Raw genomic sequence first — 13,751 nt, forward strand, 5'->3', positions numbered from 1 at the left:
ACATATTTTGCCACACCAGCGCAGGCTTAAGACTCGAAATTGATATGACATGTGGCGTGGCTTCTATAATGGAAACTAAAAGAGAAAAACATAAAAAGGGGAAAACTGGGAGAGTTTTTGATTTAAAATAGAATTAATACACAAAATAAACCATGTAGAATGATGACAAGTTGGCAACTAAATAATATTTTTTTCTTTGTGCTAGAAGTGAAAAACCTTTGATTCTACTGTGTTGATTCTACTGTGCTAAAAAAAAAGGGCACAGAAATTATTCTAATATTGACTAGCATTGCACACCGGCTACGCCCATTGATTTGACCCTCTATAGTGTTTAGTAGGCCCTTTTCTTTTTAGCCCGTGAATTAGTGTATCTGTTACAATGAAATTAAACGACGCGCTGTCTTTTCTTCTCTCTCTCTGGAACCCCCGGCTTTGGATTGTTTTTTTTGTTGTTGTTGTTGTTTTAACCTGCGCATCGTACTTTCTCCGACATAGATATGATTTAATTTGAAAAGTCCCTCTTTATATCGAGACCCTACACGCACAAATGCTTTGGGAATTCTTGTATCAGTTTTATTTATCCCCTCCCTGTCCACAACAAATAAAAAAAAAGGTTAGTTCTACCTACAATCTGACTTTTCTTCGGCTTAATAATTCAATCTAGGCCTATATTGTATTTCGACCGTGACGCCCCACCCCCTTACACACACATATATCTACACACAACCGCTTTTAAACTTTTCGGCACATTTTCATTACAATAACCTTTAACTTTTTAAGCATCTCCAACTGATCGACCCATCAAGCATCTCCAACTGATCGACCCATCAAGTATCTCCAACTGATCGACCCATCAAGCATCTCCAACCTATCGACCCATCAAGCATCTCCAACTGATCGACCCATCAAGCATCTCCAACTGATCGACCCATCAGCACAAACTCTTCAGTCTTGTAATTCTTTATTACATTTGGTTTTACTTCTTTTTTTTTATCTTAAAGCAAGCAATGTACGGTACCGGTATAAGACATCGCAAACATTTCTTTAAACAATCAGGCCTAGAGATAAAAATCCTGCACCATAGACTTACATATATTGTATCTAGCATGGGCGTAGCCAGGATTTTTTTTCGGGGGGGGGGTGTGGATTTTGGAGGTACCTGCAGTGCATTATTTTGCTATTAAAAAGTTTTATTTCAAAAACATAATGTGCTATTCTTACTGACTTAGACCCTCCCGCACCTTTCGGCGCATTTGCTGGCAAGCTGTTTCCACAAAAATCTGTCACTAGCAATGTCTAAAGCCTCTTCCCATCTGTTCTGAGGATCTCCATGAAAGTGTGGCGCCAAGTTGTACTAGGATGTCATCGCAACTCTTATTATGCGTAATTCATTTTGTCGGAGAACATGTCCTGCAAACCTCATGCGACGCTCTGTTACAACCTTACTAAGGGGTCGACTCCCACTTTGCATAGGATTTCCTTGGTTTAGACCCAATCTCTATAACTGACTCCTAAAATCCGTCTTAGCCATCTTTGTAGAGACACATTTAGTGCTTTTCAATTTCATTGCACTTTATTAATGGAGCCCAGCCATTGGTAGACATGTGTAACTTCTCTTGATTACGATCTTGGAATTAGGTAACTATTTTGCTTTAAATGTTATATCGAAAAGGGATGTTTTATCGTCAAAATCATCTGTTGAGGGGGGGGGGGGTAAACTAAAATATATCTGGAGTTGTTTTTTTTAATTTTATTTTGAAGATGTTTTTTTTACATCAAACCCCTCTGAAGAAAAATTTAAACTCAAAACACCCAATAGGCTTGGCTACGCTCATAGCATTTTGATTGCGAAATTATTTTTTTTTTAATTTTGAAGATTTATTTTTTAGCTTCAAACCCCACTTGCGGGGGTTTTAAACTAAAAACCCCTTTGGCTATGTTCATAGCATTTTGAGTGCGTAATTTACTTTTTTTTTATATTGAAGAGGTATTTTTAGCTTCAAACCCAGCTGAGTGTAATTTACTTTTTTTACATTGAAGAGGGGTTTATCGTAAATTTTGGAGAGGGGTTTAAAATCAAAATCTTCCTTAGATGTGCTCTTGGAATTTGGGGATTGTCGTTTGCATTTTTTTTTCTTTTATAGAAAAGGGGATTTAAATGCAAGACCCCCTGGTAGGGGGTTTTAAGTCTAAAAACCTCTTGGCTGTGCTAGGGAAGTGATGGTTTAGTGTTAAAATTTCACCTAAAATAAACAAAATTACAGCAAATATTAGTCATTAAACTCCGACACCCCTGAACCCCACCCTGGCTACGCCCATGGTATCTAGACTGGACATGGAGATCTTTTAAAACTACAAAAATGTCGTGATTTTTTTTTTAAAGTTGAAACAAGCCGTTGTTTTGTAAAGAGTCATAAGAAGTGAAGTCTTTTTTTCAAAGCTAACCTATGTAACATACGATTTAATATTGAGGTCTAGATCTAGTAATTGAACATCAAAAATAAGAGTACTCGCGTCTAATAATTTTGCAATTTTTTAGATACATAATCTGACATATCTAGGTAATCAATCTGTTTAGGGCTCCTTCTTTCTCGAAAGACAATGCATGCGCCCAGATAAATCACTCCTTTAGTTTTTTCTCTCTCGAGTCCGGGCAGATTCTTGAGCGGCAAAGTTTGCAACAGTTCGTGCATGTGGATGTGTCTTAGGGCTATCTGCCTCCATGCTGGCCCCCATCTTGCGTGATTTCCTCCCACATACTTTCATTGATGACTGAAGTTCTCAGATCTCGCTTGCAACCTCTGTAGGTTAGTCTTGGGCGTCCGAGCCAACGTAGTCTTGTGTGTGTCTAAAGAGCATGGATACTGTGTTTATTTGCCCATTTTAAAACTTCCAGATTGGAGACACGACTCTACAAGATGCACATTATACTTCGAAAGGCAGCACAAGTGACAACTCTTGAATCCTTGCTCTGGATGCATGCATGTTGACTAGCTCTCACTACCACCAAGAAGAGAGCGTTGTACACTAGCAGTTTGCTTACCGTAGTCAGTCCGGTTAGACACGATTCATTAAACATGTATTAAATCTCTTCCTTGAAATCTTTCTTCGAAATACTTTCAATAAATCTCCCTAATAGATGGAAGTAGATAAGAAAACACTGTGATATTAAAGCTCCAAGTAAGTCACATGACCAGATACTTCACAGAGTAGGATTTTAGTTGACAGCTATTCTGTTGTATTGACTACAGACCTACTATTAATGTTACAATTCTAAAGAATGTTGTATCAGTTTTAGATCACTAGTACTTCCAATGAAAAGTGATTTAGTATCACAAAAGAGGAGATAAAGGATACTTTCAGTCGAACTAAATTCTCTGTTAAACTTTTCAATGAAATGTTGATGAGAACTAAACCTGACTGACAGAAATCACAGCCTTCCCTAATATTTGAATGAAAATATGCATTTCTTAAACTAAAACAAAATCAAATTGAAAACAAGTTCTTCTTTATTTCTCAGACAATAAGTTTGTTCATCTTTATTTAATTTACACATCTGTGTTGAAATAAAACACTACTGACTATAGTGTAAAAGATATCACATTAAAAAAAAAAGTAATGTTAAAAAAATAAAATAAAATTATGAAAACAAAAATGTGGAGCAATGTTATGGCTTGTAAACAAATTGGAATCTTTTGAAACTCAACTTTATAGTCACGTACAAAATTGTACTTCTATGTCAGGGACTATACTTTCCAGTGACTAATTTCAGAGCAAGAAGTCAGAGGCAAAGGGCAAGGGAGATCACAGGTACTGGACTTAAAGGCAAAGAAGATTACAGACATTGACTTAAGGACAAAGGAAATTACAGGTACCAGTACTGGATTTAAGGGCAAGGGAGATCACCTGTAGGCCAACTGGATTGAGGAACAAAGGAGATCTGAAGTACTGGGGAGAGGGAACTGGTCTTTTTACAGTGATACTAACAAAGAGCAAGTAGAAAGTGTTCTCCCTGTGTCCTGGTTGCCAGAGCATTGTCATGTGTGATACCTGCTGGGAACCATTTTCTTCCAGGAAGAACAGACTGTGATTGGGCTGGAGTCTCATGACATTTGGCAGAGAATGAGGTAGGACAAAGTAAGGTGGAGATGCACATCAAGCAATCATTGAATAAATGCTAGCATTACAAAATATTTGCAGTCATTTATTATTCTAGCATACACAATCACAGTGGATGTCTGAAATATACAGCTTCTAATAGTTTTAACCCAATCCACACTTCTCAATGTTAGAGCAGTAGTGAAAAGAAAAAGTAGAAGACCGAAAATGATCATTACAATTTGTGATACACTTTTACTTAGAAATAAATCTCATAGAAATACTTAAAATTGTTTGATTAACAATTAATAGCAACTTTTCAACTAAATCAAATTATTTGCAGCTTCTCTCCTTCAAAACTTTTTATTTTACATTTTTCAAAAAAATACAAAAATGAATAATTATAAAAAGTAATTTTCAAATCTCATTATATCTGTGGCATCTTAAATAATAATTTTTGGTATATCTAATACAATATTACCAGAGGTTAATTTAATATATGAATGAAACTATGGGAATGAATTTCATATTCATCGTTTCTATTTGTCAATCATTCTACAACTGCCTGTTTATTGTCATAAACATAACTTACAAATAATTTGCACATTAAATATATCTGATAGTAAAGCTATGACCCAACTCAGAATCCAACACCATTAAAAAACTCAAGGATATATACATATACACATCCTAAGCATTTAAAACTACACAAGACTACACACACAAAATCTAAAAGTAATTAGGACTAGAAAATGAAGTAGTGGGTCGCACACAACTCAAGAAATTATTTGCTTTTATAACAAATGCACTGAAACTAAATGCAGATGTAATAGTTGTCATATAATTTTAAGAATCATTTTTAATAAACAACAGACACATCAACTTTGGTTATCAAGTTGGATTATAATTGTAGATGAGTGCTGCAATTAAAATGAAGAATGCTGAGATAACAAACTCGCTGTGTATGTGTAAGTCAAACAGGTAATAAGACAGAGCTGTTGTCACAAATGGAGCTGCAGCAATAATAAACAGTCGAACAATGTTACTGTTGTATTTCATGATAAGGGAAAATAAAATGCCAGTCATAGCCTGAAATAAAGAGGATAATTGTAAAATAATATTGACAAACTGTTGTGTCTAAGCATAAAAAAATAAAAAATGCCATAGTAATAACTGAAGTAATAACATAAACAGGAAAAGAAAAGTGAAATAAATGGTTAAATGTTAAGCGTAGTGATGCTAATGTCTGACAGAGCTAAGATGGAGAAACTATTTTTACTCATTCATTTGCCAGGCACCAAACTAATAAGAATAATAACAAACAATAAATTAATAATGTCATGAGTTAGCTCCCTCTGTTTGTTGTAAAACAAAATATATTGCATTATAATTGCTAAATATATATTATATATAAATAGATTAAGCTCAGATATATAAGAATGTGTTTATGACTTAAGATATGAGATCAGGAGAAAAAATAAATATGTGTTTGGACCTTGTGGTATGTGCTATCTGAATGTTAGGGTTTGTTATATCTTATTGATTGCATCTTGAGGGTCTCTTTCTAGAATTGAGCACTAAAGATTCCACTTATTCTCCTTACCAAATGTCTCCTGTGCTTGTTTCTATTGAGTGAGATGAAGGGATTGAAGGAACTATTGAGCCTGACAGACTTATTTTGTCATAGAAGCTGATGTCAGGTTGTGAGGAATATTGTAGATCATAGGTATTACAAGGTTAACAGGTCTATTTATAGAAATCGAGATTACAGAGATAAAAGATAAATAAGGAGAGATTGAGGAATCTAAACTAGCTACAAAAATAATTATATTCTTTTTTTATACATGCCATTGGTACACTTTAAACAAGAGAAAATCTCTCATCAATTATTTTCTAGTTGGCAGCCATGTGTTTACTCCTTCAAAAAAACTATTCATGTATCCAGTATTTCCCTTTTATGTGATATAAAACCAATACCTGTGTTATAATAACAGTCCATGTGTAGAGTGAGTACCCGTGAAAGATGTCAAAGTAATCTGTAAATAGTTTAGAACATATATAACTAGTAAATAAAATAAATGTTTATAAAACCAAAAATTAATTTAATTTTGGATTATGAAAATTAAAAAGAAAATGTACCGAATTAGGAGAAGTCTCCTGGATCTAGATCCAAATTGGAAAAAAAAAATTATGATATGTACTATTTTGACTAAACTTTATATGTAACATATATAATGGCTGTCTTGAGCTCATTATTCCCTGTCCCTATCGTATGGAACATCTATCTAAATTTAAGCACCTTGTTTCAAAAACACAAACTAAAACTCAGCCCCCGAAGTGGTCCAACCAGGCAGGTAAAAAGACAGGTTTCAATATTTTCAGAAAATACGAAAAACATGCATGTATGTAACCCTGCCAGACCAAGTTATATATGTTTGTTTTTCCTATTTTCTATACAGTCGTTTACCCCTGCAGCAGTAAATCTTTGTTTTTTGAGTCTTTGAACCTTCAATATTTTCAGAAAGAATATGAGAATGAAATTCTATCAAAGCCAAATGACAGAGAAGAATGGAGAAAGAAGGTTGACCGATCTTGTGTGGTACCCCAATGGTCCAGCAGATAAAGGGATAGGTAAAAGTGAAGCCAAAGTTAGATGTCAACTTAGCCTAACTGATGTCATATAATGATTTAACTAATTGTTTTGTAAAGGGCCAATCTTTTATTCAAAGCCTCAAGGAAAAAAAAAACATTACCGTAAAAAGAATAAATTTTAAAAATCTTTTAGCTGATTGTGCTGTGCTGCAGTTCACGTGATAATATTGTTATAAACTTGGTGGTGGCACAGAGAGGGGTAGTGGTGTGTGTGTAGTCAGCCGACGCAAATCGCCCCAGGCCAGCGCTAGACGAGCGGTCAACCGTGACGAGCTACGACGGTCAGCCGAGTCGAGTGTCAACAGGACAGTTCGGGAAAGATCGCCGTCGTGAACAAGAGCTCAGGAGCGTCACGAGAGTTGTAGTCATCTGACCACCTAGAAACGTCGAGCGGCGTTCTGTCCGGTTCGAGAAGGCCAGTAGGGACCCTATATAAGAGCGGAGGCGACGCAGTCAAGACGGTTCAGAAAGCGGGTTCACGACAGGAGTTCAGAGCACGGTCGACTACAGCACAGTTCAACGGTGTGGTTCTGTACAGAGCATTACGACGGTTCAGTGCGGAGTACTGTCAAGTACAGTTGAGACGAACGGCGTCTTGATCTTGGTCTGTGATCGAGTCCGACACAACGAGCCCAAGTGTGTGAAGTCAGTCCCGAACTGTTGAACCCAGTGCAAGCCCGGAACGAGACGGAGAGGCCAGTGCAAGACTTGATACGGCGGAGAGATATTTGTTATCGCAGAGCTATTTGTACTGTTCTACGTGCTGCCAATTGTACAGTATTGGCTGTTATTTATGGACATTAAACCTTTACGTTATCTTAGAGCCCTGACTTGTCAAGTTCTTTAAGTTGGTGGTGTATGGTGCAGTTTGCAGAGAGCCTGGATAGTGAGATTCGTAACAACTGGTGTCAGAAGTGGGATCGGATCGGAATCGGATTGGATCGGATCTACTATGGCTCGTCTGAAACTGCTGTACGAACTTGAATTTATAGAACTGAGGCGAGAACTGCGTGAACGAGGGCTGAAGAATGGCGGTAAGAAGGAAACCTTACAAGCACGCCTCCGAGAAGACATTGTGGAAGAAGGGGAAGATCCGGACACATATCTGTTTGAAATTAAACCAACTTTAGGAGAGCTCTTGCACAAACAGCTAGATGAATGGAAGGAAGAGTTGCGGGCTATGAATACGACATGGAAGAAGTCCAACGAAGAGACCTGTACCAAGCTTGAAAAGATGTATATTTCGGTGAAGGAAATCACGAGCCCCATGGTGAAGACGATGGACGTGTTGGAAGAAACCCCGTACGACCAAGGAGACATGAAAGATAAAGGAGCTGCGCCATCGTTAAACAATGAACAAAGCTTTGAAGAAATATGCAGTGACAACGGCAATGCTGATGAATGTGGTGCTGCCTGTCAATCTGAAAACAGGGAGTACAGACCTGTGGAGCCGAAAGAGACAGATGAAGAGACAATGGAAGCTGCCCATAGTTCGAACGAATCTTGTGCTGAAGCTTTACCTGATATGATCACCTCAAACAGCAAAACAGATCAAGAGAGCGCTGATTCTGCCTACAAGCCTGTTGCTAAGGGACGTTTACATGATGAAAGCTACCAGCGAGGCTTGGACCCTACAGACGTTCGTCCAGATGCTAAGCTCAGCGAGAGAAGCCCTGGTGGTGATAATGAGGACCCATTGAAACCTGACGAAGCCGTTGAGAGACATATGCAAGTCGAGAGATACCAGCCAGGTCCGAACCTAACAGACGTTGGTTCAGCTGCCAAGACTGGAGAGGCAAGTCCTTATGGTGGTAAAGAGAATCCAAGGCAGTCTGACGTTAACATTGATGGACATTTGAAAGACGAAAGTCATCGACAAGGTCTGAAACCAACAAGTGATTGGCCCGATACTGAGACGAGAGAGAGAGATCCTGATGGTGGTGAAGAAAGCCGAATGGAGCGTGAAGCCGAAGACGAGGGACCTTTGCACGAGGAGTGTTGCCAACCTGCCCCACGAGCATGCCCTCCAGACAAGGCTGAAGATGATGACCTATTTCACAATTCCCTGTCCTGTGGATTTGAAGCCCATCCCAGTCCTTCTTCGCAAAGCCCTATGAAGCCACCTCTTTTGCCAACAATCTTGGTATCCCCAGCCCTTACATCCTATACCTCTCCATGTGCCAAACGGCTGCACTCAATACCGAACGACAAGAGAGCGACGCGACCACGACATCACTGCAGCCACATGAAGACCAACTGGTGGAGAAGAAGACTACTTTTGTTGAATGCAAGATGGATGACGATGCAACCTCGATATCACTGCAACCACACGAAGACCAACTGGCGGAGAAGAAGGAGAAGGCGACTTTTGCTGAGTGCAATATGGATTACCATGCGATCACGAGGTCGATACAACCAGATGAAGGCTAACTGGAGGAAAAGAAGAAAACGTTTACTAAATTTGACGTGGGTGGCGATGAAAGCACGACGTCGAGGCAAACAGTTGAAGGCCAACTGGAAAAGAAGAAGGAAGCAGACTGCAACATGGATGGCTCCATCAAGCTCAAGGGGCAAGCCAACTGCCACCGATCGACCCCCACCTACAGCGATGAAACCTCACAGTCAATGCCATGATGTTGATTCTGTCCGGGACGGACAGATCTAAGGAGGGGGCAGTGTTATAAACTTGGTGGTGGCACAGAGAGGGGTAGTGGTGTGTGTGTAGTCAGCCGACGCAAATCGCCCCAGGCCAGCGCTAGACGAGCGGTCAACCGTGACGAGCTACGACGGTCAGCCGAGTCGAGTGTCAACAGGACAGTTCGGGAAAGATCGCCGTCGTGAACAAGAGCTCAGGAGCGTCACGAGAGTTGTAGTCATCTGACCACCTAGAAACGTCGAGCGGCGTTCTGTCCGGTTCGAGAAGGCCAGTAGGGACCCTATATAAGAGCGGAGGCGACGCAGTCAAGACGGTTCAGAAAGCGGGTTCACGACAGGAGTTCAGAGCACGGTCGACTACAGCACAGTTCAACGGTGTGGTTCTGTACAGAGCATTACGACGGTTCAGTGCGGAGTACTGTCAAGTACAGTTGAGACGAACGGCGTCTTGATCTTGGTCTGTGATCGAGTCCGACACAACGAGCCCAAGTGTGTGAAGTCAGTCCCGAACTGTTGAACCCAGTGCAAGCCCGGAACGAGACGGAGAGGCCAGTGCAAGACTTGATACGGCGGAGAGATATTTGTTATCGCAGAGCTATTTGTACTGTTCTACGTGCTGCCAATTGTACAGTATTGGCTGTTATTTATGGACATTAAACCTTTACGTTATCTTGGAGCCCTGACTTGTCAAGTTCTTTAAGTTGGTGGTGTATGGTGCAGTTTGCAGAGAGCCTGGATAGTGAGATTCGTAACAATATGAAAAAGTACTTATTAATTGTTTTTGTAAACTATGTTCCACTTATATGCATATTATATCATATTATATTCATATTAAATTTTTTCTCTTTTAAAAAAAGGTAAACATTTTTTTTTTGTAAATGTAGTAATTAGTGTGACAGAACTTATTTAACTGAGCAATACATCTGTAAAAAAAAATTTTTGACAAAAAATCTAAAACAGTTTGCATAAATGTGCTTAAAATGTTATATAGTTCTCTCACTTACTAAATAGCCTCCAGTGTTTGTTACTATCAATAGCGAATAGTTGTAAAAATAGTGTATTTTTATGAAAAAACTGCTTGCATAGTTGATTTTAAAAATTAAATTTTTCACTTTGAAAGGTCTAAAATATCATGATGTTGGATTTTCAATATCTTTTCTAGTTTACGAGATCTAAACTGGACGGACGGATGGACAGTAGACCACACAAAACTAATAGCGTCTATTCCCCTTTCGGGGACAGCTAAAAATTACTTCAAATACAAACACTGACAGTGTTTATTTAACAAAAAGGACCGGTTCAAATTGACGCTGGAAGCATTGCAAAGGGAGAAAAACTTTTTTTTTCCCCGTACATGAACATGACTCAATAGTTTTTTCAAGTATTTGTAACTTGTCATAAACATGATGCAATTGTTTCCACAAGTATTTGTAACTTATAATATACAAGGAGGCCTGTAAGGTATTATTTTAAAAAGTTGTAAAAAAAAGTTTTTATTGTTTTTTTTAATAAATTTTTTAATTTAATCTACAAACCAATTTCATTTTACATTACTGAATTTAATTTTAATGATTTATTTCATTTTCTAGTTTACAAGCATACCATACAAAGAATAAACCATTTCATAAAACAAAATATCATTAAAGGCTTGATTAATGTAAAAACTGAATGTTATAAGACATTATTTTCAAGAGTCTATAAACAAAATAAGAGAAATCAAGTCTTAGAATAAATAAAAATTGTATGCAAATTTTTCAGACTTATGGAAGTTTTGGGGAATTCAAAAAGTTACGTTACAGATTACAAAACTTAACAACATTTTCAACTAATAGTTTTATTACTATATTACTTATTTTGAGACATTTTGCTCATTTCAATAGGCCTTGTATAGATAAACTACATATGTTAAATAATGAAGCTTGAGTGCCAAGACCCAAAATGGCCATAAATGTATAAAAATCTCAAATTGAGTACTATTATGGGTTTGTATTTTAAAAATTAAAAAATGAGTAACTTTTTTTTTTTGTTAAAAACTTTATTTATTGAAACTGTAACAGTTGAGCCTAGAAACTTACAATTCAAAGCATAGTGTTAAAGGGCAATGAGTATTTTTAACTTATTCTGTGTGATATATGGCTCCTTTTGTCTCGAAAGGCAAATGATGCACCCACTGGTTTTGGTTTAGTCTTGAGAACCATTCTAGAGACTTTGCCACAATTCATGCATGTGTATGCATCTGATTCAGGGCTGGCGGACAGGGCAGCTTTCTTTTTTAAACTCTTGATTAAGGCTGCTTCGTTTCTTTTGCTCTAAGCGAGGATCGTCCCAGCACGCACAGTCTGTCTCTATGCACTCCGGTCTTTGGCCATTTCTTCCCACATACTTTTGTTGATGTCTGTGGCTCTCATGTCTCGCTTGCAGACATCTCTATATGTTGGTCTTGGGCGGCCCTTGGGTCTGACTCCCTCCACTAGCTCAGCATACAAGATATCTTTTGGGATTCTACCATCTGGCATGCGAGTGACATATCCGAACCAGTGTAATCTTCTTTGTGTCAGGAGAGCATACAGGCTGTTCATATTGGCCAATCTCAGAACTTCCTGGTTGGAGACATGGTCCCTCCAAGAGATGCAAAAGCCTTTCCAACTATGCTAAGTAGTGAGATGCCTCTATAATTGTTACAATCAAAGCGGTCGCCTTTATTTTTATAAACTGTAACTATGTTGGAGTCTTTCAATTTCAGTTCGTAGAGTTGCTTGATTAGGGCTTGTTTTCCAGCCTTTACTCAGTTCCTTACCTAGGGCGTTTCGTCTAATTCCCTCAAAACTGGAAGTGATGGGAAGTTGGAAACAGCATTTGGTGAGATGGCGTTTTCAATCTGGTAGAGTTCTGCATAGTGCTCTACCCATCTGTCCATTTGAAGCGCATGATCACTGATGATTGAGCCATCTTTTGACTTGAGCAGGGCACACTTGCTGGTGTGAGGTCCAAAGGCTTTTCTCATGCCCTCGTATAGTCCTCTTATGTTACCACAGTCGGCACAAGATTGAATATCTTCACATAGCTCCTGCCAGTATTTGTTAGCGCACTGTCTCGCTATTCTTTGGGCATTGTTCCGTGCAGTTCTGAGCCTTTTTAAGTTGCTTGTGGTGGGATCCTTCTTGTAGTTTAGCATGGCTGCTCTCTTGTTCGTAGTGGCAGTTTCCATTTCTGGTAGACTTGCTTCAAACCAGTCTTCGCTTTTCTTGGTTTTGTTTCCAAAGACCAGTGATGATGTTTGGTAGATTGTATCACGCATAAACGTCCAGCTTTTTTCTACCTCAGTCACAGAGAAGTTTTTAAAAGCTTCCTCTAATTTGTTCTCAAGTTCGGTGCAAAGATCAGGATTTTTTGTGCAAGTGGTATTCAGGCGTGGTTTTCTTTTTCCCTGTGATGTGTGAATCTTAGTTGGCATTAGTCTAGTCTGGCAGGAAACTTAAGTATGATCAGTATCACAATCCGAGCTTTGGTAGCTACATGTCAGCATCCATGTGATATTTCTTTACTAATATGACATTTATGGACTAAGTAATCACAAACTCCCTACAGGAAGCCCAACTTTTTAAAATCGAGTTTGTATGCAATTACATAAAAATAACACTATATTGTGATGCCAACTTCTGTAATCATAACAACAACACTCAATGTGTTCAGAGAAGCTTACTTTGATTGGTTGAAACATATTTCTGATAAGCTTGAACAAGCCAACAAATAAGATTAAACATGACCCCAAACGTGTAGAGTAGTACATTTTGATAAAACACAGACAACTGAAATAGATAAAATTATGTTTTGTAATTAAGAAACAAAATATTTTTTTAAACTTGCTCTTTAAAAAAAAACTAATAGAATCATCACAGATTTAATAACTTTGATTTCTTTAAATTATAATCTTTTTCTTAGAAAACTATTTTTTCAAATACAGACTTAGGGGAGCAATACATTGTAGTGATATTATGTAAAAATGTTAATGATTTTCATTAATTTTTTTTTTTTTAAAGTTGTCATGTATACTTGAACAATGAACTTTGGGCAACAAATTTACTGTCAACTCTGAAATATCAATTTATTCCAAAAATGCCATCAAAAGATAAAGGTTGTCAGCATGAGTGTTCCAAATGAAATCCTGCTAAGAAGTGATTCATTTCTAATTTCTCCAACACTTGGATATGAAAGATGACAAACTGCAAACATAATAATCTTGCAAGAAATCAATTAAATGAGTTACACTCAATCTTTTGTTTCTTTGGTTTCATCTCTTCCAAATATTTAACCCACAACATTATGTCCTATGTAATACACTGTTA

General features: G+C 37.9%; 1 protein-coding gene and 1 long non-coding RNA gene across 5 annotated transcripts in view; one reads left to right on the forward strand and one right to left on the reverse strand.

Moving 5' to 3' along the window:
* LOC129928037 (uncharacterized) overlaps window positions 1-13,751 on the forward strand; it is a 33,205-nt gene that overhangs the window by 17,053 nt on the left and 2,401 nt on the right. Inside the window, exon 2 of the long non-coding RNA XR_008779630.1 lies at window positions 6,620-6,729. This is a non-coding gene — a long non-coding RNA (uncharacterized LOC129928037). The remainder of the gene's footprint in view (window positions 1-6,619; window positions 6,730-13,751) is intronic.
* Window positions 4,262-13,751, reverse strand: part of LOC106066135 (probable UDP-sugar transporter protein SLC35A4) — a 33,362-nt gene continuing 23,872 nt past the window's right edge. For all 4 annotated transcript variants that reach the window (XM_056039982.1, XM_056039973.1, XM_056039961.1 and 1 more), the window contains 3 exons: window positions 13,109-13,214; window positions 6,076-6,134; window positions 4,262-5,187 (listed from right to left, as the gene is read on the reverse strand). In XM_056039982.1, the coding sequence (XP_055895957.1) occupies window positions 4,990-5,187; window positions 6,076-6,134; window positions 13,109-13,214 (363 nt within the window). In that variant the 3' untranslated portion in view covers window positions 4,262-4,989. The remainder of the gene's footprint in view (window positions 5,188-6,075; window positions 6,135-13,108; window positions 13,215-13,751) is intronic.

The sequence above is a fragment of the Biomphalaria glabrata genome, chromosome 1 (genome assembly GCF_947242115.1).
Source record: "Biomphalaria glabrata chromosome 1, xgBioGlab47.1, whole genome shotgun sequence".
NCBI classification, from domain to species: Eukaryota; Metazoa; Mollusca; class Gastropoda; family Planorbidae; genus Biomphalaria; species Biomphalaria glabrata.